Here is a 26366-nt window from a genome sequence, read left to right as displayed (position 1 = left end):
TTGTACAAGTTTAGATTTTACAAGTAGTGCACTTACAAGGAAAATTATTGCACTTGATTTGTAATTAAAGGGGGACTCACACAAAAACAAGTTCCTCTTGAAAAATAGTCTTGCTTTCAAGAAGTTCAGTGGTACTCTAGTTGCTAGCCAAAGCGACTCCGTAAAGGAGAAATCTCATTTCGAATGCTCCCAGACGAGTGCGTGCAAGGTATGATGTCACCGGAGGACGACTTGGATTGTTTTGTATTGGACAAATATTGATTAGCACGGCATAACTTCATACATCAAATTGCCGGATTGGAGAGAACACTTGAACATTCATCTTCACTGTGAGGTAGGTGCAGCTTTGTAACGATGAGAGAAACCGCTGGAAGCAGTTGTTATGACTTCTCATGCGAGCAGGTCTGGAACTTTGAGGAAACACGACATCAACTTCTGCTTTGACGTGTTCTCCTAGTTTATGACTCTTCTAGCCGATCTGAAGTTTCCTAATAGAGATATCTAAGGTTCATTAGTATGCCGATGCCTTGTAAAGTTGTCGTAAATGTGCCGGGAATGGAGAAAGAAGTCTGTTTAGATTTTCATTTGATCGAGCACAGTTGAGAGAGTGGATTTTGCATTTGAGGCTCAAAGGGAGGCAGTCGGACCACATTCCAGAGTATGGTTAGATCATTTTCAGTCAGACTGCTTTGAGAGAGATTTTAATTAAAGCAGAGCTAGTACAGATTTACAAGGGTTGTAGTTTCCTGCCTGTTCCAGTCTCTTTACAGCACTACACGGCAAAGCGGAAGTTGATGTCGTGTTTCCTTGAGGTCCCAGACCTACGCGCATGATAAGTCATAACGAATGCCTTCAGCGATTTCCTCTCATCGCTACGAAGTGGCACCTATCTCACAGTGAAGGTGAATGTTCAAGTGTTTTCTCCAATAAGCGATTTGATGTAGAAAGTTCCGCATCACGCTAATCGAGGTTTTACCAATACAAAATGATCCAGGTCGTCCTCCAGTGACGTCATGCCTCGTGTACAGTGCCCCCACGCATAACGCCCATAACTTCGGCGCGGCCTAGCGCGGGCCCCCGAGGTCGTACGCTATAGCTGATTAGATGCACGTGGTCCTTGATGCGAGGGCTTTCTGGTAATGTAATTATGATGTCACAGAACCTTCTAGAAGAAAGTTAGTAATACAAGGCGGTGATTGGCTGTCGATAGGGGCGTTGCCTGTTACTGATTGGTTGATAAACTTAGCTCCGCCTTTTACTGTTGCAATGCTATGTGGTCGCACAGCAACCGTGCCATATTCTTGCACCTGTCTTCTTTGCCGTGCGTCGAAGTGAGCAAAAGCTGTTCAGAGACAGAAGAAGTGTTTTGAACGAGGTTAGACGGAAGCGAATGAGTGTTCCTGTTGACCAAAAGGAGGGTCCCCATTTTGGGAATGACGGGTTAGCGTCTCCTTCGCTGATGTCTGACTACGTGAAAGACCTATCCCAAGTTTCTACCAGTTCTTGTGAACTCGGGCAACTTTTACCAGACAAGGAGATCTTAGATAAAGACATTCAGGACTGTTTGGACGACTGGGTTGTCACTCTCACTACAGAAGACCGAATGATGCTTAGTCTTGTTGTTTTTCAGGCGTTTCAATCCTTAGTTGTTTTGTATAGTTTTTAGATCTTAGGTTCTGTGTAGCTTTTTGGTTGTTTTTTTACTGTAAGTGAAAAATATGTATGGATGGCGTAATACAGAATGCTGCACATATTCATGTTGTCATATCTTTGCGTCAAAAGCATTAATCAGAAATCCCCACGATGAATATTTTAGAAATTGTCTCTGCTATGTTATTCTTGCGTTTCACCATATTCCGTTACTGTTTTGTAGAGATTTACGACTGTATGTGCACCCCTCTTCAGGGGCCTTTCTCTTCAATATCTCAAAAATGAAAGCACGTTTCAAAAATCGCCACGATGATTACCTAGATAATCATGTCATGTCCCTTTCCGCAAAATAACTAGTTAAATAATGAAACACCGTAGCGTAAAAATGGACAAATGTGCAATACGAAGAAAATGTGCTTCCTCGAGCGAGGCCCGCTGTAAAACGCAACCGTTTGTTGAGTTCTTTCACAACGAGATATGGCTACGATTGCTGAATCTTGTTACCGAGTTTTGTCGATAGACATGACAGAACATTTGAATTACGTTCACTTTCCTGACATCACTCCTGGATGGGCGTTTATGCGTGGGGGCACTGTACCTTCTTTGTCAGGGAGCATTCAAAACGTGATTTCTCTTTTCCTGAGTCGCTTTGGTTAGCGAATAAGTACCGTTGAACTTCTCGAAAGCAAGGCTATTTTTCAAGAGCAACTTGTTTTTACGTTCGAGTTCCTCTTTAATACTTTGTGGCAATTCTGTTGTGGCTTTCAGAAGGCTCATAACTGTGAATATGAGGGTGTAGACAACTTCAGTTACTACTTGTAGTATAATGACTGGGTTGCACATAGCTATTTGCATGACGGTCAGGCAAAACCTAATCTAACCTAATGAGTTTGGCTCACTGTTCTAGGAAGCAATTTCTGCAACTGACATTTTAGGGTTGCAATTTTCTTTTGAAATTTGAACCAGTAAGTTAGTGGAGAGGTTATATCATTGGGCTGTTATGACCAAGCAACTGTTTGTTGAGCTAGATGCTAGGTATTTTGAATAAGCATGCTTTGACCTGCTAATAGCTACACTTACGTGTACGAGTATTTTTGTTTCAATACGTTTGAAGTTTATAGCAGCTTTGTGTTGCATGGGTTTGGAGAGTTTGGAAACACTTTTTGTTTGTACTCGAGCAAAGACTGAGGAATTTATAGGGCCACTGACATGCAAAAATCAAAAATTATTTTAAATTTTTATATGATAGTTCTAATGGTGTGCATACTGGAAAAATAATTTTAGGTTTTAAAAAGCAAGGTTTCTGTAAGAAAATTGTGCCGTAATGTGCTTCCAGTTTATCGCATCCGGTTTGGAGCAGTAGATTCGGGGTGTGTACATATGACGTAAAAGTGAGAACAGATGTTGTGTTAGCGTAAAATGTTTCAATGACTAGCTCAAGCAGTGAACGCGACAGAGCAAGCGGCTCTAGTGATGAAGATTGCGGGAATAAGAAAGCTTTGCACGATCATACTCTTCACGAGGTACGAGATACGATTGTAGCGGGCAAAACACCAATGCTTACGGTTATGTCAGCCCCCAGAATTGTCGTTGCTGATGGTTTGAAACGGTCTGTGTGCGTAGAACCTTCAGTATTATATACAGTAGATACTGGTGATGTGGAGAATGGCTCGGAAGGCGATGAAAGTGAAGCCATAATATTGGTGGAGCTGTCTAACTTTGAGCAGGTCGCCAGTGAGATGCCATCGCTGGCAGCACTCAAAGATGAGCAAAACGAACGACTACTTGATTTATCGTGGTATTAAACAGTTTAGGATGATCTACAAGTCATGTAGTTTATGTGTACAACTATGTACAGTGTGGAAATAGAAAATTATTTGGCTCAGACAGACTTAGTGTAGGTAGGACATCCTTGTATGGTGTTACATGCCTAATTAAGTTTCGCCCCTACTGCAGCTGCAGCCATTTTGCATGTAATTTTTTTACGACCAACTTCCAAGGGAGAAATGGCGTTAAAGGCAGCTGAGGTTTCTCTGGATAAAACATGCTAGGAGGCACCTACCTTCATGAAATTAACAGTTACACCATTGGAAAGGCCATCACGTGCAAAGAGACAAGGTTTACGCTATACAATTGGATGTTTTGTCCAAACACATTCCAACACTGGTGCAGTATTTGGTCGGACACAAACAACACATTTGGTGGGACATTGTCCTATGTCATACCATTTTCTGCACTAATGTAGTTGTGGTTGCTGACCTCTGGTCTTCATTGTGGGTGTTACCAGGACACGCTTGGAAGTAATTGACAAAACTGCATCACTGAACACTCAGGCTTCTCTGGCGTCTACCTAGATGTGTGGGTTCAGCTTCTGCAGACTGCATACAGCAGGGCTATGGCATTACATAAAACTGATTCTTCTTCAATTCATGGGAAACAATTAATTCTAGCAACAATTCTGACTTCGATACAACAATGGATTTCGGTGCTTCACAGGAGATATACAGATATACTTCTTACCATCAGTTAGCAAGATGGTGTGGTGTAGACTGGTTGTCATGCCTCTTGTCAGCAGTTAGAAGACTCTGTACCTATGTATAAATTGTCCAGTGACTCATATTTTGTATCAATTTAATTCATCACTACATGTACACTTCTATATAGTCTAAATACAACCTACTGTCTTCCTTTCATGTTTTACGTATGCCAAATTCATCTTTATTGGTTTTTCCAACTGCTTAGCTCTTTGCACTGTCTCAATCAGTATGTGCAGTATTAGTCTCAATTTCGGCGCCTGGTAGCCTAAACTAAATTGCTTGCACAATCCTGGCTTATCTTCAAAGCGGTAATAACGAATACACAACACGGAAGAATCACTTGGGGCTTCTCAGCGATCTCTCGTTGTCTGACTTGTTTCACCCACTTTCATTGTTTGGGGTCTTTGGAAACCGAAAGAGCCTCACACCTTCTTTCACCGTACTATAGCATGCAGCTGCCACACATCGTCTAACCATTCTAACCGTAGCACACGCTGAGTCTTGTGCATTACGTATTTCCTTTGGGCTAACGCGACAACTGTTCTCACTTACGGCATATGTAGACGCCTCGATTCTGCTCCTCTAAACCGGATGCGATAAACCGGGAGCACATTACAGTTTAATTTTGTTATAGAAACCTTGCTTTTAAACAATCTAGTATTATTTTTCCTGGTATGTATGCCTTTAGAACTATCATATAGAAATTTAAAATAATTTTGATTTTAGCATGTCAGTAGCCTTTTAATTGATTACAATATTTTGTACTGGAGTTTAATGAGGTGTGGCACTAAAGTGCAAATTGACCCTTTGCTGTTAGCTCTGCAGCTTGAATGCTATTAGTCAGAGCTAATTAGAAGAGCATGAGAAGGTCACTGACATATTGAGTGGTGAGATACATTGTAAAACGTTGAATATATTAAGTTTGAATGAAAACATTGTTTGCTAATGATAACTAAACTGTGTGCTATTTTTAGGTTCGTGAGCGTCTTAGGATAACGCTGGAGCGAAATCTTTCACTTGAAGATGAGCTAGAAGTGGTACAACATCAGGTGTGTAAATGGAAGTAACGGTAGCATTTTCTTTACTGCTGATTCTTGTGATATCTTTTGTTTAGAGTCGTGACTTGGTAGCTAGTAATGAGAATTTGAAGAAAGAGTTGAAACAAATTATAGAACAAAATGAACAGTTTGCGAGTAAACAAGAAGATATAGAAGGCACCAATTCTGCTCTCCAGTCTGAACGAGATCAATTATTGGCTGAAATCAATGAGCTGAAGGATCAACTTTGTTTGTCAAAAGGTGGAGTGAGAGAACGGTCGAATGGTGTGACGTTTTCTCCTATTAGAGGGACATCTAGCGAAAGTGATGTGCCGACGGAAGATGACAACCCGGTTTCTGTTGATATGTTTAATTCTCATGACTTGCAGGTTAGTGCACTTCGTTTGTTCATTATATGTTGTTATGCATGAAGTTGCTTAAGCATTTTTGCGTAATTTGTTGATATAGTTTTAGGTATGCTTTGCTGACAATTGTATGTCTTTATCTTTACAGCAGGAACTTTCAGATTTGCTTGTGCAGCCTTTTTGTGAATTATTTATAGAACTGCAGAACAAATGTAAACTTATCAAGATATTACAGTCAGATAATCAGGGTTCTAGCCAGGGTTGTGGCCAAGGCTTAGCAAGGAAGAAAAGTTGGGCACATGGTCTCTTTTTGCAGTTTGGCACGTGTCTTTGTACTACAGTATGTGTTTATTTGAATAGTCAAATTTGATATCTGCAGCAAACATACAATGTGTGTCACTGTGTGTGTGTGCACGCGCGTGCGTGCGTGTGTGCATGTGTGTGTGTGTGTGTGTGTGTGTGTGTGTGTGTGTGTGTGTGTGTGCGCGTGTGTGCATGTGTGTGCGTGTGTGCGTGCATGCGTGCGTGCATGGTGCGATAGCTCAGTTGGTTAGAGAGTCATCTTATGGAGTGTTTACATCCAGGACCTTAAAGGGTCGCAAGTTCAAGTCACAGTGATGGCGAGCTATGGCATAATTTCCTTAAGCAAGAAACTAACACACATTTGCTTCTCTTGACTCAGGAGTATAAATGAGTACCTGGTCATTGATTGGGGTCCTAAGCGGCCATCGGCTGTGACATGACATCAGCCACTGGGGTCCTGGTGAGACTTTGGGTGCTCACATCACAGTTGGCTTCACAAGTTGGTGCTCCTGCGAGTGCCTGGCCCGGCTCCAGGAGTTTGCTAGCACAGGCCCAGAGTTCCCTGAGTAGCGCACTGGGCCCAGCTTAACAGCTGGGGGGGCCTGACCTCTGAGAGGCAGCTTCTGACATTTAGGATTTTTTAGGCATGTGTGTGTGTGTGTGTGTGTGTGTGTGTGTGTGTGTGTGTGTGTGTGTGTGTGCGCACGCGCGCACGTGTCCATACGTGCGTGTGCATATGTCTGTATTAAAATGTTATTTATTGTAGGCACTTGCCTATGCAGCGGGCGAATGATACTGCTGTTATTCATAAACTCTTCAACTATTATGCATGGAGTAACTTTATAATTATGCATATTTATACCCTGCCTTTTTCACATATGGTTACGTTTGAGCATGACCATTGTGCATCATATGTTGTACGTCCTACCTTGTAAGTTGTACGTATGCAGTATATTATTGTAACTGACTACTTTCATGTGGAAGCTAGGCGGAAAATAATTAGACTATGCGCAACTAATTGCCTTCTACGTATTGTGTCTTGGTTTCAGTTGGTAGCAATACTTGTGATATTACGTTTTACTCTTATATCTCAGATTCTCTGATCAGCGGGAAACTACGTAGAAACAGTTAACTACTAAAGGCTTGCTCATAGCGAACGCAACCATGTTCACAGTATGCATCCGATCCGCGCATGGCGCTGCGGATCATTGTTTGCAATACAGAGCATGTGTGTGTGTGTGTGTGTGTGTGTGTGTGTGTGTGCACGCGCGCAGTGCGTGCATGCTGTGGTCTGGCAACTATAATTAGATTACGTTCTAATTGTCAACATGCTAGCCATCTGACTATTACATGGCAACTCTGCACCACGGGCTCTGTCTGGCTCTGGTGTATGTGTAGGGTTTGCTTTGGACATCCCACTCACAAGGAAGATGTCTAACAGCTTCTATTAGAAGCTCGTAGATGCTCTCCATGACATGTTCTCTACTTGAATTCCTGGACATTGCTATGCTACATCTCATGACCAATTAGACACGTTTGGTGATTGGAGAAGTGTAAATGACATTTCCTGTTTGGCGTATGGTGTTTCCGGTCAAGCGCATAGAAATAGAACTGATATTGTTGCGCTCCACTGTGTGCCACTGCGCTCAACTGTGTGCCACTGCGCTCCGACGGCGGCATCCTTGGATGATTGGCGCACACTGTCAGATCGAATCGCAGTGCATGCATCTGTTAACCAACCTTAAGACCCAGCAGCAAGTGTACAATCCTAGTGGCTTGGTTGCAATGGAAGGTGTGGAGGCCATCGTTGAGGCCATCGTTGAGGCATCGCAAACTAGGCTAGAGGCATAGTGGGTTGCTATGGTTAGCTAAGGATACCTGGTTAGAACCTTGGATAATGTAGGCATTGATAGGTATTATTACATGATCTTTGATACTTCTCTTTTCAAAATTGGTGCATTAGCTAGTTATTTTACGTTTGTATCTTATCCTTCACTTTGATTTTTTTGTTGCTGTAAGTAGCTCTAAGAGCTTGCTGTGATTTTGCAGCAATGTGGTTAAATAAGCTAGACTTACGCTTATTTGTGACTGTGCACGTGCACTTACTGCTCCAACTGTATATAGTTTTGTATTAATTTAATTTTAGCAGCTCATTGAAACTTCGTAGGTGTACTATATATTGTTGCAATGCAGGTAGGCTCAGGAGGCCAACTTTGTTTCTAGCCAGTTGTGAAAATTTGAGTGCTGAATAATTCAATCTGTTTGTTTCACAAACTTAATTTACTTTCCAAGTGGGATGTAAAGTAGAGCTAACCTGCTCACAGTAATTTGATGTGTATGTGTCAACAGGCTTGTAGGAAGCTTTTCAAAAGTGGTCTGGCATAACCCGCTCTAAGAGGGTGTGGTCAAAGAATAGTGCACCAAGAGAGCAGTCTTCCAGTTTACTGTTAGATAATAATCTATTGCACAGCAGGCTCTTGAATAATTACTTTTGTTTACCAACCATTGCTGTAAAGCTGGCTATAGCAATGACCTCAGGGCAGCGTAAAAGCAATTAATTAAGTCAAGATTCTATAATATAGTTTTGTTTTGAGTAAACATATATTAGTCATTTAATCACCTATATTTCAACCGGAATTTTTGGGCAATCGTCGACTGTTGGAATTTTTTTTAAAGATAGTCTGTACAAAAGCAGACTGACTGCATGGACAGGTTTCATGGCCCTGTAATATAGGTCTCTGGTGAAAGTTCACTGTAGAAAAAAGTAGCCAGACCGGCTGGACCGGCTCCAACGGTCCTGCGTGAGGGATTTTGTGAAATTTGAAGTGTGCTCAAACAAACTATAATTTTTTGTACCGTACAGTGCACTGGCAGTGTAAGACATTTATCTTGGCAAAGTGTAACGCAAATCTGAACAGTTAATAATGTGATTTACAGGGTTGTTACACACAACCACTGACTCTAGTTTTTGTTCCGTAAACAAAATTGTTAAAAGGGAAGTCCAACAAAAATGAACTTGTATGAGTAGATCTTACGAAGACAAATCGATCAGTATAAGTTACTCTGTTATTTTCACTTTTGTAACCGAGAATGAGCCCTGTTTCTATGATGGACAACTCCCATGCACTCGCTTTCCGCTTACTGTTGATTAAGCTCCGCCCACTGCAAATGAATCAATGCGTTTACGGACGACTGCTACAGATATATCGAGAATGCTGAATGTAAATGAAGATATTATAAAGATCTGCCTTCTTGCAATCAGTGGTTCCTATCTAAAGTAAAATGGTGTCGATAGAGCCGTTTTTCCATCAGACTTTCAAGCAGAATTCCTCATTACTACGGCTTACCTAGAGAACACGCTTTTGTTTGAATATTTGTTTATCCTTTTTCTTTTAATATCTGAAGAGAAACGTTCAGCACATCGTCTGTTGTACAACAGACGACGATCACATTTTCACATCTGGGATTGTAACCTTTTACCAATCAGCGGCTAAAGAAAGAGAGCAGACTGGATGTGAAAATAGGAATGTCCTCTGTAGCACACGCTAGACGGCGCTCTGAACGTTTCTTTTCAGATACTTAAAGAACAAGGATAAACAATTACTTGAGCAAAGCGTGTTCTCTAGGTAAGCTGTACTAGTGGGGAATTTTGCTTGAAAGTCTGACGGAAAAACAGCTCTACCGGCACCATTTTACTTTAGAGAGCGGATCTTCATAATATCTTAGCATTCACATTTGGCATTCTCGATATATTTGTAGCTGTCTTCCTTAAACAGTGGGTGGAGCTTAATTGACCAGGAAGCGGAGAGCGAGTGCGTGAGTGTTGCACATCATAGAAACATCACTTGTTCTTGGTTACGAAAGCGAAAATATAGGACTAACTTGTACCAATCGATTTGTCTTTGTAAGATCTACTCATACAAGTTAAGTTCATTTTTGTTGGACTTCCCCTTTAATTACCACTGTGTGTGTGATTGTGGTGGACTACTTGGAGGAAGGTGATTACAGTAAAGGAAATCGGTGTTGTAGCAGCTATTTATTGTATATGCAAAATTAGTAGGACTGTTATTGCTTTGATTGACAACATGTGATGTATAGTATTGTCTTTGTTTTGACTATTTTGGAAGTTTTTAATTAGATATATATATATATATATATATATATATATACAGTCCGCGTCAAAACTATTGACACACTTACACTTGGAGGCGTGGCCACGGGTAGCGTGAGCAGAAACGCATCCATTTCAGGTCACGTTCGTTTTGTGTATGTTTGTAGGTTTGCTGGACTTTTGGAAACTCACAAGTGCGCATCAGTAGCTTGTGTTCTCCTTTAATTTTTGATAGCATTCTATCCTAGCTCTAGACAAAGGCTCGTTCGGCTAGACCTGCGTTTAACGGCAACAGAGCACAAGCGTGAGCAAGTGCCACTCCACCTGGATTACGTCTTCCAGTTCATGAATGTTTTGAGGCCTATGAAGCTTAACATGCCGCTTGATGAAGTTTTCTACTTCGTACAAGATCTGGTGAGCTAGCTGGCTAATCGAGAAACCGTGACGCTCAGAGTCTTGTTTTTCTAGCTTCACTAGCAGCTGAATTTTAGTTTTTACGCATTGTGTAGCGATACTTGCGTCATGAAGTTTTTCTGCTGGTGGAAGAACTGCATGACGACAACTTCCTGCGCTGCAAGCTGATGTGCAAGTTTGTTTGCTGATTTGTTGTTCCTTGTTGCGTCATGTTCACTAATTGAAGCTGTTCGATGGTTTTCAGCTAGTTTTTGGTCTTCCACAGGAAGTTCTGCATTGAATTCCTTCATCAGTGTCCAGTGTTTGGAGAGTTCAGGAAACAGTAGATTGAGAAACACGTAAAAGTTGGCAGATCTTAGATGGTTTTCTAGTTCTGGAGCGGTATAGTAGCAGAATATTGCGGCGTTGTCTTCATGACTCGTTTCATGATGGAAAAGTTCTCTACGCAGATGCGCATACTATGGAATAGCTTTTGTGACTGTTTTTCAGCGATTTGAGAAAAAAGTGGCACGGTTTCTTAGTAAATAACAAAATTAGAAAACTTTTCAAAAATAGTAAAATAAACCGGAAATGTGTCAATAGTTTTGACATGGACTGTACATACGTACTATCATTGTGTTACAGTTTAGCATGGCAAAATCTGAAAAGAGTGCATGCCTGTACTCAAACTGAGTATTGTTTGAATGGGAAAGCATAACAATATAATTTGTAAATACAATGGTTTGTTTTAAGCATGTTTATATAATGTAGTTAAACATTGGCAGAAGCATTACTAATGGTTTTGTTTGTGGTCATTGCAGTTGTTACTACTGTGCACGGATATGTTTACGATACAGTCATTCTTGTTAATTATACGTGACAAAACCTGTGTGTGTGTGTGTGTGTGTGTGTGTGTGTGTGTGTGTGTGTGTGTGTGTGTGTGTGTGCGTGCGTGCGTGCATGCGTGCGTGCGTGCGCACGCGCGCGCATGTGCAGGTTAACAGTACTGTTGCACCCAGCACTGAATGTGAAGATCAATTTGTGATTTATAGGGGTTTGAGGCTACTGCAAGAAGCTATGAGGCTGTTGTAAGTAAACTGAAATCGAAGTTAGAACACAGAAATAAACAGCTTGAAAAGGTGAGGCATATAATCATTTTCAGAACTGTTGCTGCAAGTAATTTTCCATAAGTTCCTTAACTTTATCAAAACTGATTTGAATAATCATAGTTTTTGATTAGATGTGCCCTAATTTAATGTCAGTTTTGTGAGAAGCGTTAGAAATAGACAATCGTGCCTAATGCACACAAGTATGCATGGCACTTTACTAGTTTCGAGATGTACTCTAAACTGTTTTTGGTGCTGAATACACTGGGTTGTTGTTGTTGCAATAATGCCACTCTTAAGACACTTATTTACTTGAGTCAGTTTAGTAGTAATGCTTTTAAGCCCTCTCCACACTAGACCAGAATGGATCGTGATTGGATCGTGATCGTGCTGATTGTAATCTGATCTGGGTATCGAACGTCCACACTGCACTTTGAGAACGATACCTCTGTCTCTTTAGGTATCACGTGACTGATCACAGATGTGTATGTGTGTGTGGGTTCTTTCCTTGTGGAAAGCGTTGATACAACGATGTAAGGTGAGCGAAAGATGAGTGAGGACGGTTAGATGTTCCGACTACTCGTAGCATACGTGGAGGTAGCGCCCATAATTTCTAATTGTATTCCACCAATCATGATCCAGAACGCAGTTGAAGCTACCTCCCTATGTGGGTTGGATTTGTCTAAATCGGATCGCGATTCAGTTGCCAGTGTGGACACTTAAAATTCTCATCATGTAAATGTGAACAGTTAGCTAACTTTTAGTAATCTATGTGCTGTCATGTTCTAATAGTTAGAGGTGTTGTTGGATTCTAGTTGGCAGCTCTACTAATATGAAATTCATTTATCTGCTAGCAGTTGTGTTCAAGCCAGGATTTTCCAACAAGTCACTTGCAACTTTTTACAGTTTTGGGATTAATGCATAACTAAACACGTCATGTGTAACCTGATACCATTTACTAGAACTGAATCGTCATCTTTACAACTTGCAGTTTTTGTAGACGCACTCATCTTACACATCCTAACTATAATACGCCAACGCCCGTTACCGTCTGTCCACATGGATGTCTGTCTGTAACGTGCCGATCGACACGATGCCAGTCTCCTATTGTTGCGAAATGCAGCAGCCGGGTCGAGTTTGACCATCCGAGATGAATGGTTGAGTCGGATTTTGCCTAGACTGTCTTTGACGGCCCGAAATGAGACTTTGGCGGCCTAAAATAAGATGTGCCACAGTTTGTTTGTTTAATTAATCAAGTATGTGGATGTACTGTACATAATTCCCAACTGGTAAAGTAGAGTGCAAGAGTTAATCCGGTCACCGGGCGGCTTGTGCGTGCGTGTTAATTTTTTCATTTTTGTTGCCTAATAAGTGTAAACGCACTAAGTTAATTTGCTACCACCCATAGGACAGGGTAGAACTAGTTAAATATAATGGTCCACTCAGAGATCATTCAAAATTATCGACAATTTTACGAGCATACATAGTGCACACTTTTCAGAAGCTCCCTCTCCCTTCTCCAAAGTGTACGCAATATTGTTGATGCACAATTCAATAGCTTGACGTGTAATCTTCAAGGTTTTGATCTGCATTGATACAGTTCTTCTTCCATTCCAGTTGACCCGCTTAAATGATGTCAGCTTGAGGTTTCCAGTCATTGAAGTGGACAAAGGCAAAAACATTAAGGAAGTCATGGTAGAGACAGCTGGGCTGTTTATGGACGGCCGATGTTCTAGAACAAATCCAGAATAGCCTGTCCATGGTCGTACATGTTTACAAATCTCGTTCATACATGTGACTAGCATGGGAACAATGCATGATGCTTCTGGCCATGGAAAACAGAGAAATTTGCATGAGCTGTTTTGCTACCAATCAACATTTTATAAAGCGTAAAGAGGCCATTACTCCCTCTCCCCTAGTGTGCACTTTGTACGCTTGTTGTGAAATTGTTGATAATTTTGAACGACCCCTTATGGAAAGACTTGTGATTCATAGTTTTATTCTTGTGGATGTCGGGAGTGTGTCGAAGTATTCATGCTTTCCCAATAGTGTTCCAACTGTGGCACAGCTTGCACAGCTGTAGGCATGCTAAGACCAACAACTAGCCACAAAAGGGAGTGGCTGCATCAGGGTGCTAGGCTTGACACAGTTTCTGCTAAGTAGTTGTTGTGATATGGTACACTTGTACTGCCTGTAGTATATGATACTTTGGAATCTCTTCCTGCAGCTTGTGTTGACAACTTGCTAAGTGGGGGTGCGATCGGGAAAGTCGTGTAATTTATTCTTCCAACCCGCAGTGAACTCTCTCAACCACCAAACTGCTGGCTTTGCCATTTCTGATAAGAATACCGAGTAGTGCAACTATTGATCTTGCTTTTCAGAGTAATACATGATTAAATGAGGAATTGATTTTGTATGACTACATTGTGTTGTAGGCTTGACCTGGTCATCTAGACAGGTAATGGTTGTTTATTAGGACATGTCATGACATAATTTACATATATGAGAGCAACAGTTATTATTTTAGTATTAGAACTTGGGACATGTGTTGCTGCTTGTGCAAGGGTTTTGAAATGTTTTGCAAAAGATATCAGAAACTCTCATGTGCAGCTGCAACTTGCATATATACAAGTATGAAAACATTCTGAAAAATGAGAAAGATGTGGGGTTGCCTTACATGGAAACAAGATCTTGTAGGGTGTGCTGTGATATCTTTTGTATACAGACTGACTGAGCAATACATCATCCCTACAATGCACCATTTTCTAATTAGTAAGGTATAAAACACGTATTATAGTGTCTCTATGTAGCAATGAAGTATGATGTATTGCTCAGTCAGTCTGTATACGAAAGATGTCACAGAGCACCCTTACATCAACTTGTTTCTTATTTTTGAAAATGTTTTTATACTTCATTCTTTTTCTGCGTGAGCGTAGATATGAGCAGCGGCAAAAGTGTATGCGAGCAGATACTGTATGCAATTGCAGTTGGCGAGGTGGACAGTGAGGGACTGTGACGAGACACTCCCCATGTAGCACTCGGTACTGGAAATGTGTAGGTTGGATTTGGTGCAATTGCAATCAGAATTTAGAGAGAAACACTAGCGGTAGAAGAGCGGCTTCAATCAGCATAAAGTCTTTGATTGCTGGAAGTGTTGCAGAGGACGACGACACATACAGTCTAGACAGGGCTGGTGTGGGTGTGTGTTTGAATGAACTGTAAGGTGTAGCGTCATTGAGAAATTTTATGCGGGTGTTGGTCCCTTGAGAGGGGACCATGCACTGCAATGACAAATTCGAGTAGTCATGGACATGCTCCGTTGCAAGCGTAGAGGTTTCATATAGAAATCAGCTTTAGCATAAACAGTTGATATCGATACTTGCTCTTACAGATACTGAACATAAACTCAAGAAAAGCGTTAATTAAAACGATAGATGGAAGATTACGCAGGGATTGCGACAAAATGACAGAATAGCTACAGTAAACCAAGTTTCAATTGATTCTGTAGTTATATGAGTTTGCTGTTGGGGAGTGAGATACTTATTGCAAAAACATTGCAACAGAATCCAAACATTTTACTTTTTGTTTTGCTTAGGTAATGTAGTGAATGTTGTATGTACATGTACTTTGCAAAAATGGGATGAATCCACCTGATACGTTTGCTGTAGGAAGCGCAAACTGTTTATTGTACAATGCTTTTTGTTGACCTTCTTAGCTGCCTAGTGTAAAGAATGACCAATTAAGCTATGTAGCTACTGTGTTGTTTGTGCTATTGTGCTCTTGTCATTATAGTTACGTTGTTTATGGTTGTGTTGTGCTTTAGGCACATCGTCAAAGGGATGACTTGATTACACATGTAGCTAATCTTCAGCAGGAACTTTCACTAGGAACAGAAGACATGAAGCAAGCATTGAAGGCTCATTCTCTGGTGGAGAAGGCGCTTAACAAGGTGATTCTGAAATTGATAGGATAGCTACAATTGTTGTAGATGGTTAAACACAGCTGAACAAATGGACACTGGTAGAAAGAGAGAGGACAAGTTCCATTGCACTTGTAAACATAGTTCAGACTTTTTTTGTGAAACAAGATTATATGCATGCACCAACCAGGTTGGACTACAGTTATTGAGTATATGAAGTACTTCTGCTAGATTTTTACAGGGACCAAGCAGTGTCTTGTCAGTATTAGCAGTCAATAACTGTCAATAATTCTTACTTGACCTCTGACTTGTGTATGCAATCAATCCTTCTGTAAACTAATGGAAATCATTGAGTCATACTGGATCAGTTTTTATATGTGCTCTAGGTACTTTCATATCTAACTGAATGTGTGTTTGTGTGTTTGCTGGGTATTGCTCCGTCACATAATGCACTAATTGAAACCAATTTTATTGCTTATATGTGTTTCCATGTGGGTTCTCTTGGAGTTGAATTTGTCTGTCAGTACATATACCGTACTGACGCGATTAATACCCCACCCCCCATGGTTGGTTAGCATCAAAGGTAAACTAGGGGATGGGACTTTACTCGAAATCTGACACCTAAAGGTGTTAATTGGCAGAAGCAATTAACTTAATCAATTGACAAGTAATTAACCACCTGTCATGTGTCTCACGCAACTGCATAGTTTGTCGGATAATTTTTCAGATAATTTGTTGGTGAAATCCGAGAAGGTCATCTTGATAATGCTCTGGAATGGCTTGAGACTCATTCGTTTTGCGCCGTAGTCCTACGTTAAAGCATTGCTTCCACCTGACAAGCCATCCATTCCTTGCTTTAAATTCTACATACAATGTTTAGTTTTGCAGCAACTCGCTTTGCTTTCTCTATCAGTGCGACGTTAGAAACTGCCAGGCCAAAGTTTCGCCTCTCTTGCAAAAAGTCAAACACCCAGTCATCAAGCTGTCCACTTAATGGTTCACGTCCATCGTGCGTCTTTCTTGCTTTCTTTCCTTTCGCAGTTGCTTTGTGTCGCTTTAGCTCCTCGTACTTTGCATTCCAGTCCCCCAAACACTTCCTGTCAATGCTAAATTGGTTGGTGGTTTTTGACACCACTGAGCCATTGCCTTGATGCCATTCAACAACGCTGATCTTGTATTCAACAGCGAAGCTACGATATCTCTTGGGCATAGCTGCCTAGAACAGGTTGCCAAATGTGTAGGCAATTAAAGAAGCTAGTCTATATAGAAAGCGCCAATTAGCACCAATTAAAGAGCAAAAAGGTGTGAAAATCTTAGGACCTGGACCAAAGGTGGGGATGGGACTTTACTCGAGGCCTGGGATATTAATCGCTTCAGTACGGTAGATATGTATATGTTTGAATGGGTATTGGGCTTATACTATCGTTATAGCTCTTTAGAGTGTTTTTTCAGAAGAAAGTAGTTGCCAAGCTGAGTTGGATTATGTGTAGACATTTTCAATGCAAATTGCAAGTTGTTGGCTGTCTAGCTGGCTATTATTCTGTAGTTGTCACAGCCAACACAAAAGTTTGCCATGTTCAAACAGAAAGTATTTATTCTTTGTCACATCTAGCACTGAATGCAAAGAAAAAAGTAGAGATTGCAATTTCTAATGAACATTTGGGAAAGAGGTAAGTTTTTTTACATATACAGAAGACCTACACCATGACGTGACCTCACGTTTCTGGTGACAAAGTGTGATTTGCTAGGAACTTTATTGGAACACTATTATTATTGGTAGTTATAGCTTGAGTGAAGAACAATGTAATCAGCTAGTATCGTGCAGGTACATTTAGTATGTATGTAGGTATGCATAGTGTGAACACCTAGAGGTGATCATGCAAATGTTCTCTAAAAGTGCATGGTGTAAGTCTTGAATGGACATAGTTTGATTAGAGTAGCTTAGCTGCGAAGGTAGGGAAATTGATTGGAAATGTTGAACGTTTGATAATATGTAATTGTCATTAATATTTATGATTACTGGGTTTGGTTGTTAGCGTCATTGGGATTTGATGTTTAGGCTGAGAAGGCAAAGGCTGAACTGGAGGATCAATTGAAAGCAGTGGAGACTAAATACACTGAAACAACGGGAAAAGTGGAAAATTTATCGATTGTAAACCAAAAGCTAGAAGAAACGTTAAGGGTAAAATTACGGCATTTGACTGAGGTACTGCATCGATTAATGTTATGTGTGTATGCTGACCTAATTAAAAACTTAATAAGAAAGGTTTCAAATATGGCCATTGTGTACATTATACAAATGGAGTAGATTGTTATAGGTATACTGTATGCGAAGTGTTATTTCCAATTGCTTATACTAAATTCTAGGGTTTGCAGGTTGTGATGGAAGTGAAATAGTTTTAACTGTGTTCATTGATCTGAAAGCAAACTATGCAGCTGTCGTGAAGTTTTTAATTAACGAAGAAAGAAGTTGACCACCATGGATTGAGAAATTACGCAAATTTACAATATTGTAGTGAAAAATCACATGAACTTACAATGTAGATAGAGCGACTGTGCCAAGTGACAGTGTTTTCAATATTACAAGTTATGTGATTGATTGGATTGGCACGCTTTCTGAAAGGACTTGGTTATAGCTGAAGAAGTGGAAGATGTGATTATACAGAGGTGATGTGTCAAAGACTAGACAGATTTGGGAGAGCTTTTTGATAGTCATGTACGAATTATTTGGAGTTGGATTGGAATTTTAGTGCTTTAGATGAGGAAGACATGAAATCTGTCATATAGTGAAGGTGCCATTTCAAACTTTTGTGCGTTTGTGCTTTTGTGCTTTAGTATATGTGGATGCAAGTCAGTAACCACAGCAGATAACTTTTGTTTGTCTTTGCATTAAACTCACTGGAGCAATTGATCTATAAAGAGTCTTGGTGCATTATATTCGTTAAAGAAACTGTTGTAAGGTTTTTCTTACACTTTCTAAGTCAGTTCTTCTGTATAGAGTGAAGATCGTCTGAAAGCAGCAGAGTACGAATTGGCTATCCTCAACACAAGGGTTAAGGAGAAGAGCGAAGCAGATGAAACAGAAGAACAAACCAGGGAGACAGAGGTAAGAAGCTTTGGTTGGGAAGTTGTGTAATCTAGGGCATATTTGATTGGGACTTTCAGAAAAGGAAAGATTAGAAAGGTGGGTTAAGGTGTTCGATTGGGGTTTCTCTGTCCGGAAAGCTTGGAAAGGCTTTCCGTCCTTTTTATTCTCCAGCAGAAAAGACAGAAAGAAAGTTGGAAAAAAGCATAACATGATTTGATGTCTTGGAGAAATCCGTGAAATTGTAAGGGAAATGCAAAGTTGGTGCATAAACTGCAATCCAAATGAGCCAATAGTCCTTCTAACAGGTGGTGAAGTACAATTGCATGGATAAATCCCAAAAAATGCATCAGGAGGGCTACATTTGGGGTGATTGTGTAATGCTTTCACTCATTTGCCTTGATGGCTATGTTTCAACATCATCGAATAGTAGTGCTGTTACAACTATAGCAACAGCCTCTTGCATTGTTATTATGCATGTTCACAATGCATCACTTTTCCTGTTTTGAACAACTTGCTACAGTATTCAATTTACGTTGGTTTTTCATTTTTTCTTGTCTTTTTTACTTTTTTCAGAAAGCCCTAATTGAATACCCCTCTTGACATTTTCAATTTAACTTAATTAAATATCGCTAACTGCAGCAAGGGTAGATATCACTCAGTGACTGACTGAGAACTATGCAGTATGGGAGATCTTACTTTCATAAAATGACGGAATGATGAGGAATTTCATTTGTTTTGTAAATAGTTTGGCCACAAGTATGAAGAAATGCATTCAAAACATGGTAAAGTTTTACTTCAAACATTGTACCAGCTGTTTTGATTGAGTTACAATACTTTATCAATGGCAACTCTGGTTAAACACAGTGTACTTTTCATATACAATAATTATGTAATTAGCTTAATCAGCCACTGTTTTTTTCTTTTGAAAATTACTTTAGCCAGATACTCACTGGTTGTATCATTGAAAGCTACGAGTCATAGGACCGGGACTTTGAAGAAGTCACGTAACTTGAGAGGATTGGTATACTGACAGGGTTCAGTTGCCACCTAATCTCTGTGGCTGGCTTGCTGGCTAAATCACTAGTAGGCGGAGTCATGCAGGATGTTCCAGTTTTAATTAGTGACTTTCGAGTACGTTCAAGGTCATAGCGAACAGAGAGTATGTGAACCTGCGACAAAACAACTGCAAGTCAGTCAGGCACCGAACTGATTTACCATTTGATGATAGGACTGCCTGTTTAAACAAGTGTTGGATGCTAGTGATGTGCAGCTAGGTGGTGTTAAGTTGTACATGCTTGCCAGTACGTGTGCAGCAACTGTTTGGTGTTGTTGCGATTGGAGTACATACCTGTGCCTTGTTGTTGAGACTAAAATCAGTCGTTTGGTGTTTTAAGAACACACCCATAGGTACTAGACTCATGACCAGTCCCACTGCGCTTTCATCATTGCGCCGAGGGTTAAACATTCGGAAATGACGAAAGCACGGCGAGACTGGTCACGAGTACACACTTTCATGTCATGTGAGCAAAGGTGTGTTTTTTCTAACCAAATATGGTTACTACCAAAGTACCCTGAACTGGAAAAGTGTCAATTTCTCGCTGCTTAGGGTTTAGCACTTTAAGTGCTTTTCATTTCTTTTGTGTTGCACGTGGCGAAGAAAGACAATAGCTAATCGCCTAATTAGGCACTGTTTGACACGAGAGACAATTTAGCCAGAGATGTCAATTTTTAATCAGAAACAACAGAAACAACAGAAACGTTATATGTCAAGTGACGCTACCTGGAAATTTAGGAGCATCCAATCTTGCTGCCGTAGTACGCACAAGTGTGAAGAGTAATGCATGTTAGTTAGATGACTTTGTTGCTAATGCGCATCACCAACTACGGATATTGTAGATAAATTTATACTATTATTATGTATTTAGATACAAAATTTAGACTGTAAAAGTGATAGACAAAACATACAAAATCTGTAGTTATAACAGTGGAGAAAATTGGAAGTCTGACTGAATCCTGTGCTAGAATAGCAATTTTAGAGTTAGAAGTTTAATTCGCGTGATGCATGCATGGGAATAATCATTTGTACGGAATAGTAGACCCACCTCTACAGTAACTTATGGATCTCTACTAGACGATAGGAAGTTTCAATCAATTTTTTCAACTCAACTCAACTCCAGATAGAAGCTACTCCCAATGCGATGCATTTTGTTTTGTAGCTTCCATTTGAAGTGACGCACGAAGGAGGTTCACATATTACTAGTTTGTATATGTACTAGCAATGTGTACTAGTACATATAAAAGTGAAGAGGTCAAATTTCAAAAGTCTCAATGTAGTACTATGACTGGGATTTTAGGACATACAGATACCTCTATTAGAGGTAATGTTAGAGTCACGTCAGGTTTTTGTCTCAAGAACTTTAGCTACAAAACAAGATTCAGCTGCTGATTTTTTTGTATCATAGGCAAGGTATTTCAGCTATGAGCTTATAAGAGATGGAACTTTGTAAAAGTCACGAGACTTTGCGAGTAGCATACACTAAACGTAAAAGGCTAAACCGACTTCCAGTCTGCAGACTATGTGGCTGGCTGACTTTGTCTGTCGTGCTGCAGATGTGTGCCACACCTCTTGTGGGGGCCCAGTCACTGAGCAGTGTTTCCTTTATGTTGTACGTGGCAACCAGAGACCATCGCCGAACAGCCAATCAAATCCATGAAACGTTCATGAAAGAGTTTCTTACCAGAACAGTAATTCATGATTGCAATTGTCACACGAATCGACAGTCACAATGTACGATTTTAGATAAATTTTACAGATAGCACGTTTAGAAAATAGTATGTATATTTGTAATTCTTCATGACAATTAATCGTATTGTACGTGGTGTTCAGAAGACTCATAGCGGTTGAAGCGACAGTGTAACTAGTTATAGTAAAACAGTAAAGTAAGCAGGCCTTCTACATACCATGAAGAATGTTGTGCAGTTTTGAAAGAAAATGACCAGTTTTTTCTTATCATGTGGAAGTAAATCGTGTGGTTTGATGGTCAGGAAATGTGATTTGTCACAGGTTCAGCTAATACTTTGATCTCTTCCACTAAGGCATTTGCTCTTTCTGTAACATTGCTGGTTTTTTGTCATCTGTGGGAGTGGGAAGACTTCCTTATCTTTCTGGTCATTTCACCGACAGTAGTTGAGGATTGATATTGCTGAAAGAATGTTTGCAAATAGGAATGCGCATGCACAAAGAATGAAAGTCATTATGCAAAATTTGATTGTGCACTATGAAGCTTACTGCACGAATAGCATGATTTTTGTCGCCACACAGCACTTCTTTTACGGTATGCAGGAAATATGCTGATTAGTAATTAATTACACGCAGTGAAATTATGTATGCACATAGCAGAGAAAACATTGTTGTATACTGTCAGCGTGATAGTTTTAGAAATGGACTGATTATAATGTTGCTAGGCATTTCTCATGTCTGAACGTGTTGGAGAATTAGAGTTTGAACTTCAAGAAAGAGCTGCAGAGTTAGGCCAGGCATTGGATCAACAACAGGGAAAAGATGATCAGATCAAGCGGCTGTCAGCAACTTTAGAGAAAATGCTGAATGAATCAAATGATAAAATGCAGCAATACCTTTCTGAAAAGATGAAGCTAAATGAAGAGAAGGCCAGTCTTGTATTGATTATGCAATTTGCCGGTTATTTGATATTTTTTGTGCAGATGACACTTCGTCGTGACTTAGAATCAACAAGATCAGATTTGGTGAATCTACGAGAAGAGAGGGTAAGAGCCTTCTGTGTTTTAATTGGTTCCTTGGATATATCAGTGTTTTCGCCAGAGCTGGCACTGTCAGCTTTTTGCTGGTTAAGATGGTCGTTATTGAGAGGAAAATGGCCAGTTTTGCCAATTCACACACGCAATGCAAGTTGGTAGCATGGACTGGACTATTACTCTGTAGATAGACTGTGTCTAGCTTATTATATGAAATACCACCTTTGGCACGGTGCCATTTCCATTTGTGGCTAGTTGCTGGTCTTGGCGTGTGTACACCGGTGTGTATCCAGTTGAACTGCTAAGTTACGTGTTACGGAAGACACAAATGCTTTGACACGTTCCCAACTTCTACAAAGCTAAGTTTTTGCCTGCTAGGCCAGGTAAGAGCTACTGAGGGTAACGGTGGCGTTTAGTTCTTATTAGGTTATGCTTGACAGTCTTTATCGGTATTTTGGGTGTCAATCTCAGATAGTGTTTATTTGAGTATCAATCTCAATGCATAAACTTCGCAAAGCTGGAGTGACATCAACGTTAATAAATGTTGTTTAACTCAATTAGCATTGCTGGCAGGGACACAATTTTGGCGAGCACACTGTATATAGCGTCCATGTGCATCATTGACAGATTTATGTGTTTGAATTTGTGTTAGAAACAAGTACTCAAAGAGCAGGAACAGTTGAGACAGAACATGACGCGTCTTAAACACAATCTGGTAGGTCTGCTGCTTGTACATGTTCTATGCTGTTACAGATATTTAGATTTAAAGTAGTACACCTACAGGTAAGTGCATGATGGTGTCATACTAGTTATAGTCTAGTGAAGTGCTTTCTGGATACACAACATTTTTTCTTTTCATCTTCACCAAAATAAAATATATAGACTGATGCTAGAACCTACTCTACAACAGGCTACGTAAAACTGGCTGTGTGCAAAGCAAAGAGTTTAAGGTATAGTCTTGCACTGTAAGGCTTTGTCCTTGAGACTTGTTTAAGGTCATTGCAATGCAAACAGCTACTGTAGGTTAGTAAATTCAAACGGACAGTCACTGGGCTTTAATGGTATTCTGGAAATGAAAACATATTTGCCTTTGTATTTTCCTGTGGCAATTGTTGCATCAATGCACTGAGACATCAGCTGTTTGCTGTAAGTTTTGCACCATTACACGATCGAGGAGGATCTAGATTTCTGAGGAGCATAATAGAACAGTCCTTTTTTAAGGTCAAGATGTGATGCATTCCAGATAGATCCAATGAATTTAAGAACTCAGATAGATAATGTGTTGCAGAGTCATTGGGCACAGTGTCAATTGATTTATAGACAGTTTCGGTCCAAGGAAAAGTGTTATGTAATCAGCTCTTTATTGACTCGTCGTATTGAGTTGTTTGTTGGAGCCAAAATGACTCGGCTTCACAACCATATTGCATTGCTATAGTTATGCAAGATGTTAGGAAAGACTTGTTCCTTCAATTCTTCAAGTGTTGTTACCATCTGTCCCCATCCTTGAGGAATACTAATAGAGCTATCGATTGCTTGTTGCAATGTGTCCTTCTCCAGCCTTGTGAAGTAGAGTGTAGAATTGTCCAAACCACCATTGTTCTCATACAGCACACTTCTCATATTTGTTGTTAGACTCACTTTTTCCACGTGGTTCCATAGATGAGAAAATTTTAGACAGGCATGTATTTCATCTGCTCTTGTTCCTCTAGGAATTACTGGCAAAGTCTGGCAAAAGTCTCCAGATAATATTAACAGTAAGCCACCCATGATGTCGCTATTGCTCCTGATATCTAGACTCGACTCAGTCTCTCTTCGCCCTTGTTATTCCTCGGATTGTCAATCCTTGCTGAGGATTGTTGCACACGAGGGATTCAGCGTTTGTCAATTGGGAAGTTTACAAGTTGAGTTGGTTGTTTAACCTCCAGAAAGCGATGTGCCAGCAATACCAGATGAAGCTGTAGCCAGAGCAATGTCATCTTGTGATCTTATTTTTGCTAGCAGAAGATTTAGTAAGAATGCTTTACCAGTACCTTCTGGAGCATCAATGAAATAACTTCAAAGTCTTTGTCTAGTTTGTAAAGAATGCTGTGATAGGTTGCTCTTTGCTCATCAGTCAACTTAATTTTATTGTGTGCAATGAGCTATTAGAGCTCGTGTCTATTGTAGTTGGTTTTCTCTCATAATTTTGCTACCTGTTGCCAAATCATCTCGCATGGGACTTGTTAGTCCATAAAACTGGAAAGTGTGGCCAGTCATAGACGCAACTCTGTCTTCTAGACATATCAGATCTTCACATCCTGGCAAGAGAGCACTGTTCCAGCAAGTATGTCTTGAAACTCATACTGCACATCTTCAGACATTCCTGTCTTAAAATCATCCCACAACTTGAATGGATTGGACAGCTGGCATGTGTGGAGTATGATTGCGAAGCCTTCTTAGTCTAGGTGAATGGCTAACAACTGCTTCCTCTAAGCACTTACTTTAATGTAAATCATCTTCAGAAGACCTCGAACACGAAAGGCATCACGAAAACTGTTGCAAAGCAAGCCATTGAGTGTCTTCAGGTCGTTGAATGGAGTAGGTCCTCTCACAGTATGTAGCAATAGTCGAGGAAGAAGCATTCTTGCTGATGTGGATGTACCGTGTAGACTCTGGCAAGGGTGTAGCTGTGTTTCATATCAGGATGTCCAGTAACTACATCTCCAAATGCTTGCCGTTTTCACGGTTTTGACTGTTTGTTCCAAGTGAAGTATCGTGGAACTTCTGAGTTTTTGCAAACTTATTGGTTTGGTACAAAGTGAAAAATTCAGTCAGAGGTGTTTTGGGAGGTTGCTCAATCCTTTGGTGAATGTTTTGATTAGTGAAATAAGTTCTCTGTCCATTCTTTAAGTGAACGGCTAAGTGAATCACTAATGGATGTCTTTCATAAATAGGATTTCCGAGTATTCTCCAACGTGCTTCCAAAGCGCTGACGTATCGAGCTGTCTGGTATGTGGCTACTTCTCTTGGGGCATGATCAGTTTTCAAGTGAAAAACGGCCATATCGCACCCACTTACTTGAGCGCATACTTGATGCTCTTTATACTTGTGCACAGTTCAACATTTATATGTGCATGGAATGCTCGTGGAAGTACTGGGTTGTACGGGACCCATCTGTTGTCCACTTCAGCATCTTGACATTTTCCTGCAATGTTTGATATCTTTGCTTTAGTTTTGCTGTAAACTCTCCATTATGCGGTCTTCTGTGATACATGGAGTATCTGTCATGACCTATTGGGTATGAAGAAGAATCGCTTTGGATATGATTTGGTACTACCGGGATTTTCTGAAACATTGCCCAGCCAAGAGACCGCCCACTGGGTGATCTTTTGGAAATTGTTCTCATTTATAGCCCATGGACCGCTAATGATCATGAGAATCAAGATTGTGGTGTGTGATTCGATGTCGTGGCCCAAAGTTGGCTGATATTCCAGTGCTGTGTTAGTAACGTGCGTTACGATACTACAGTGTACGTACTGGTTTGGCGACCAGACAGCGGTCTTACGCTGTGGATTAAAGAAGAACCTCAAGAAACGCCTGACAAGAAGGGTAGGAGGGCAGTCAAGTGTGGTTGCACTTCTGAGTTTTTAAGTACCTTTTCCATTTTTCATGCATGATGAGCAGCGATTCATATTACCACAGGGTCCATGAAGCATGTGCTTGATAATGATTCAAACAGTATAGGTTCTTCATCAGGATTAGGCTGTTTAGCTGAAATGGTAGAATCTATGTCATTAGCATGAATTTTGTAAAGGAATATGAGCGTGTAGCAGACCTCGCTTTTGCCACTCTACTGAATACAGCCAACATTGACAGGAACCAGAAAGGCTATCTTTAGTGAACAGTTGCATTGTTTTCTTTTCCAAGTTGATCCGAAACACTCTTGCAATGATATCATGCAGGTGGATATGATTGCTGTTGAGGGAGCAAGTTCAATTCAATGTTGTTCCGTTTGGGGTTTGTTGTGAAAGTAATGAAGATGTCAGGTTGATCATACTTGCAGACGTAACACAATGCATCTTGGGTGTGGTCGTGCATGTGTAG

General features: G+C 40.4%; 1 protein-coding gene across 1 annotated transcript in view; it reads left to right on the top strand.

Annotated features, from left to right (window-relative positions):
- The window catches only part of LOC134188784 (liprin-alpha-1-like), a 63110-nt gene that overhangs the window by 2761 nt on the left and 33983 nt on the right, over window positions 1-26366 (top strand). Inside the window, exons 5-13 of the mRNA XM_062656983.1 lie at window positions 5162-5236; window positions 5302-5613; window positions 11449-11535; window positions 15326-15451; window positions 17481-17627; window positions 18420-18527; window positions 21975-22178; window positions 22233-22295; window positions 22936-22998. Of these exons, the coding sequence (XP_062512967.1) occupies window positions 5162-5236; window positions 5302-5613; window positions 11449-11535; window positions 15326-15451; window positions 17481-17627; window positions 18420-18527; window positions 21975-22178; window positions 22233-22295; window positions 22936-22998 (1185 nt within the window). The remainder of the gene's footprint in view (window positions 1-5161; window positions 5237-5301; window positions 5614-11448; window positions 11536-15325; window positions 15452-17480; window positions 17628-18419; window positions 18528-21974; window positions 22179-22232; window positions 22296-22935; window positions 22999-26366) is intronic.

This window comes from Corticium candelabrum, chromosome 13, assembly GCF_963422355.1.
Source record: "Corticium candelabrum chromosome 13, ooCorCand1.1, whole genome shotgun sequence".
Taxonomy (NCBI): Eukaryota; Metazoa; Porifera; class Homoscleromorpha; order Homosclerophorida; family Plakinidae; genus Corticium; species Corticium candelabrum.
The sequence above is the reverse complement of the archived record's forward strand: the minus strand, read 5'-3'. Positions and strand labels throughout refer to the sequence as shown.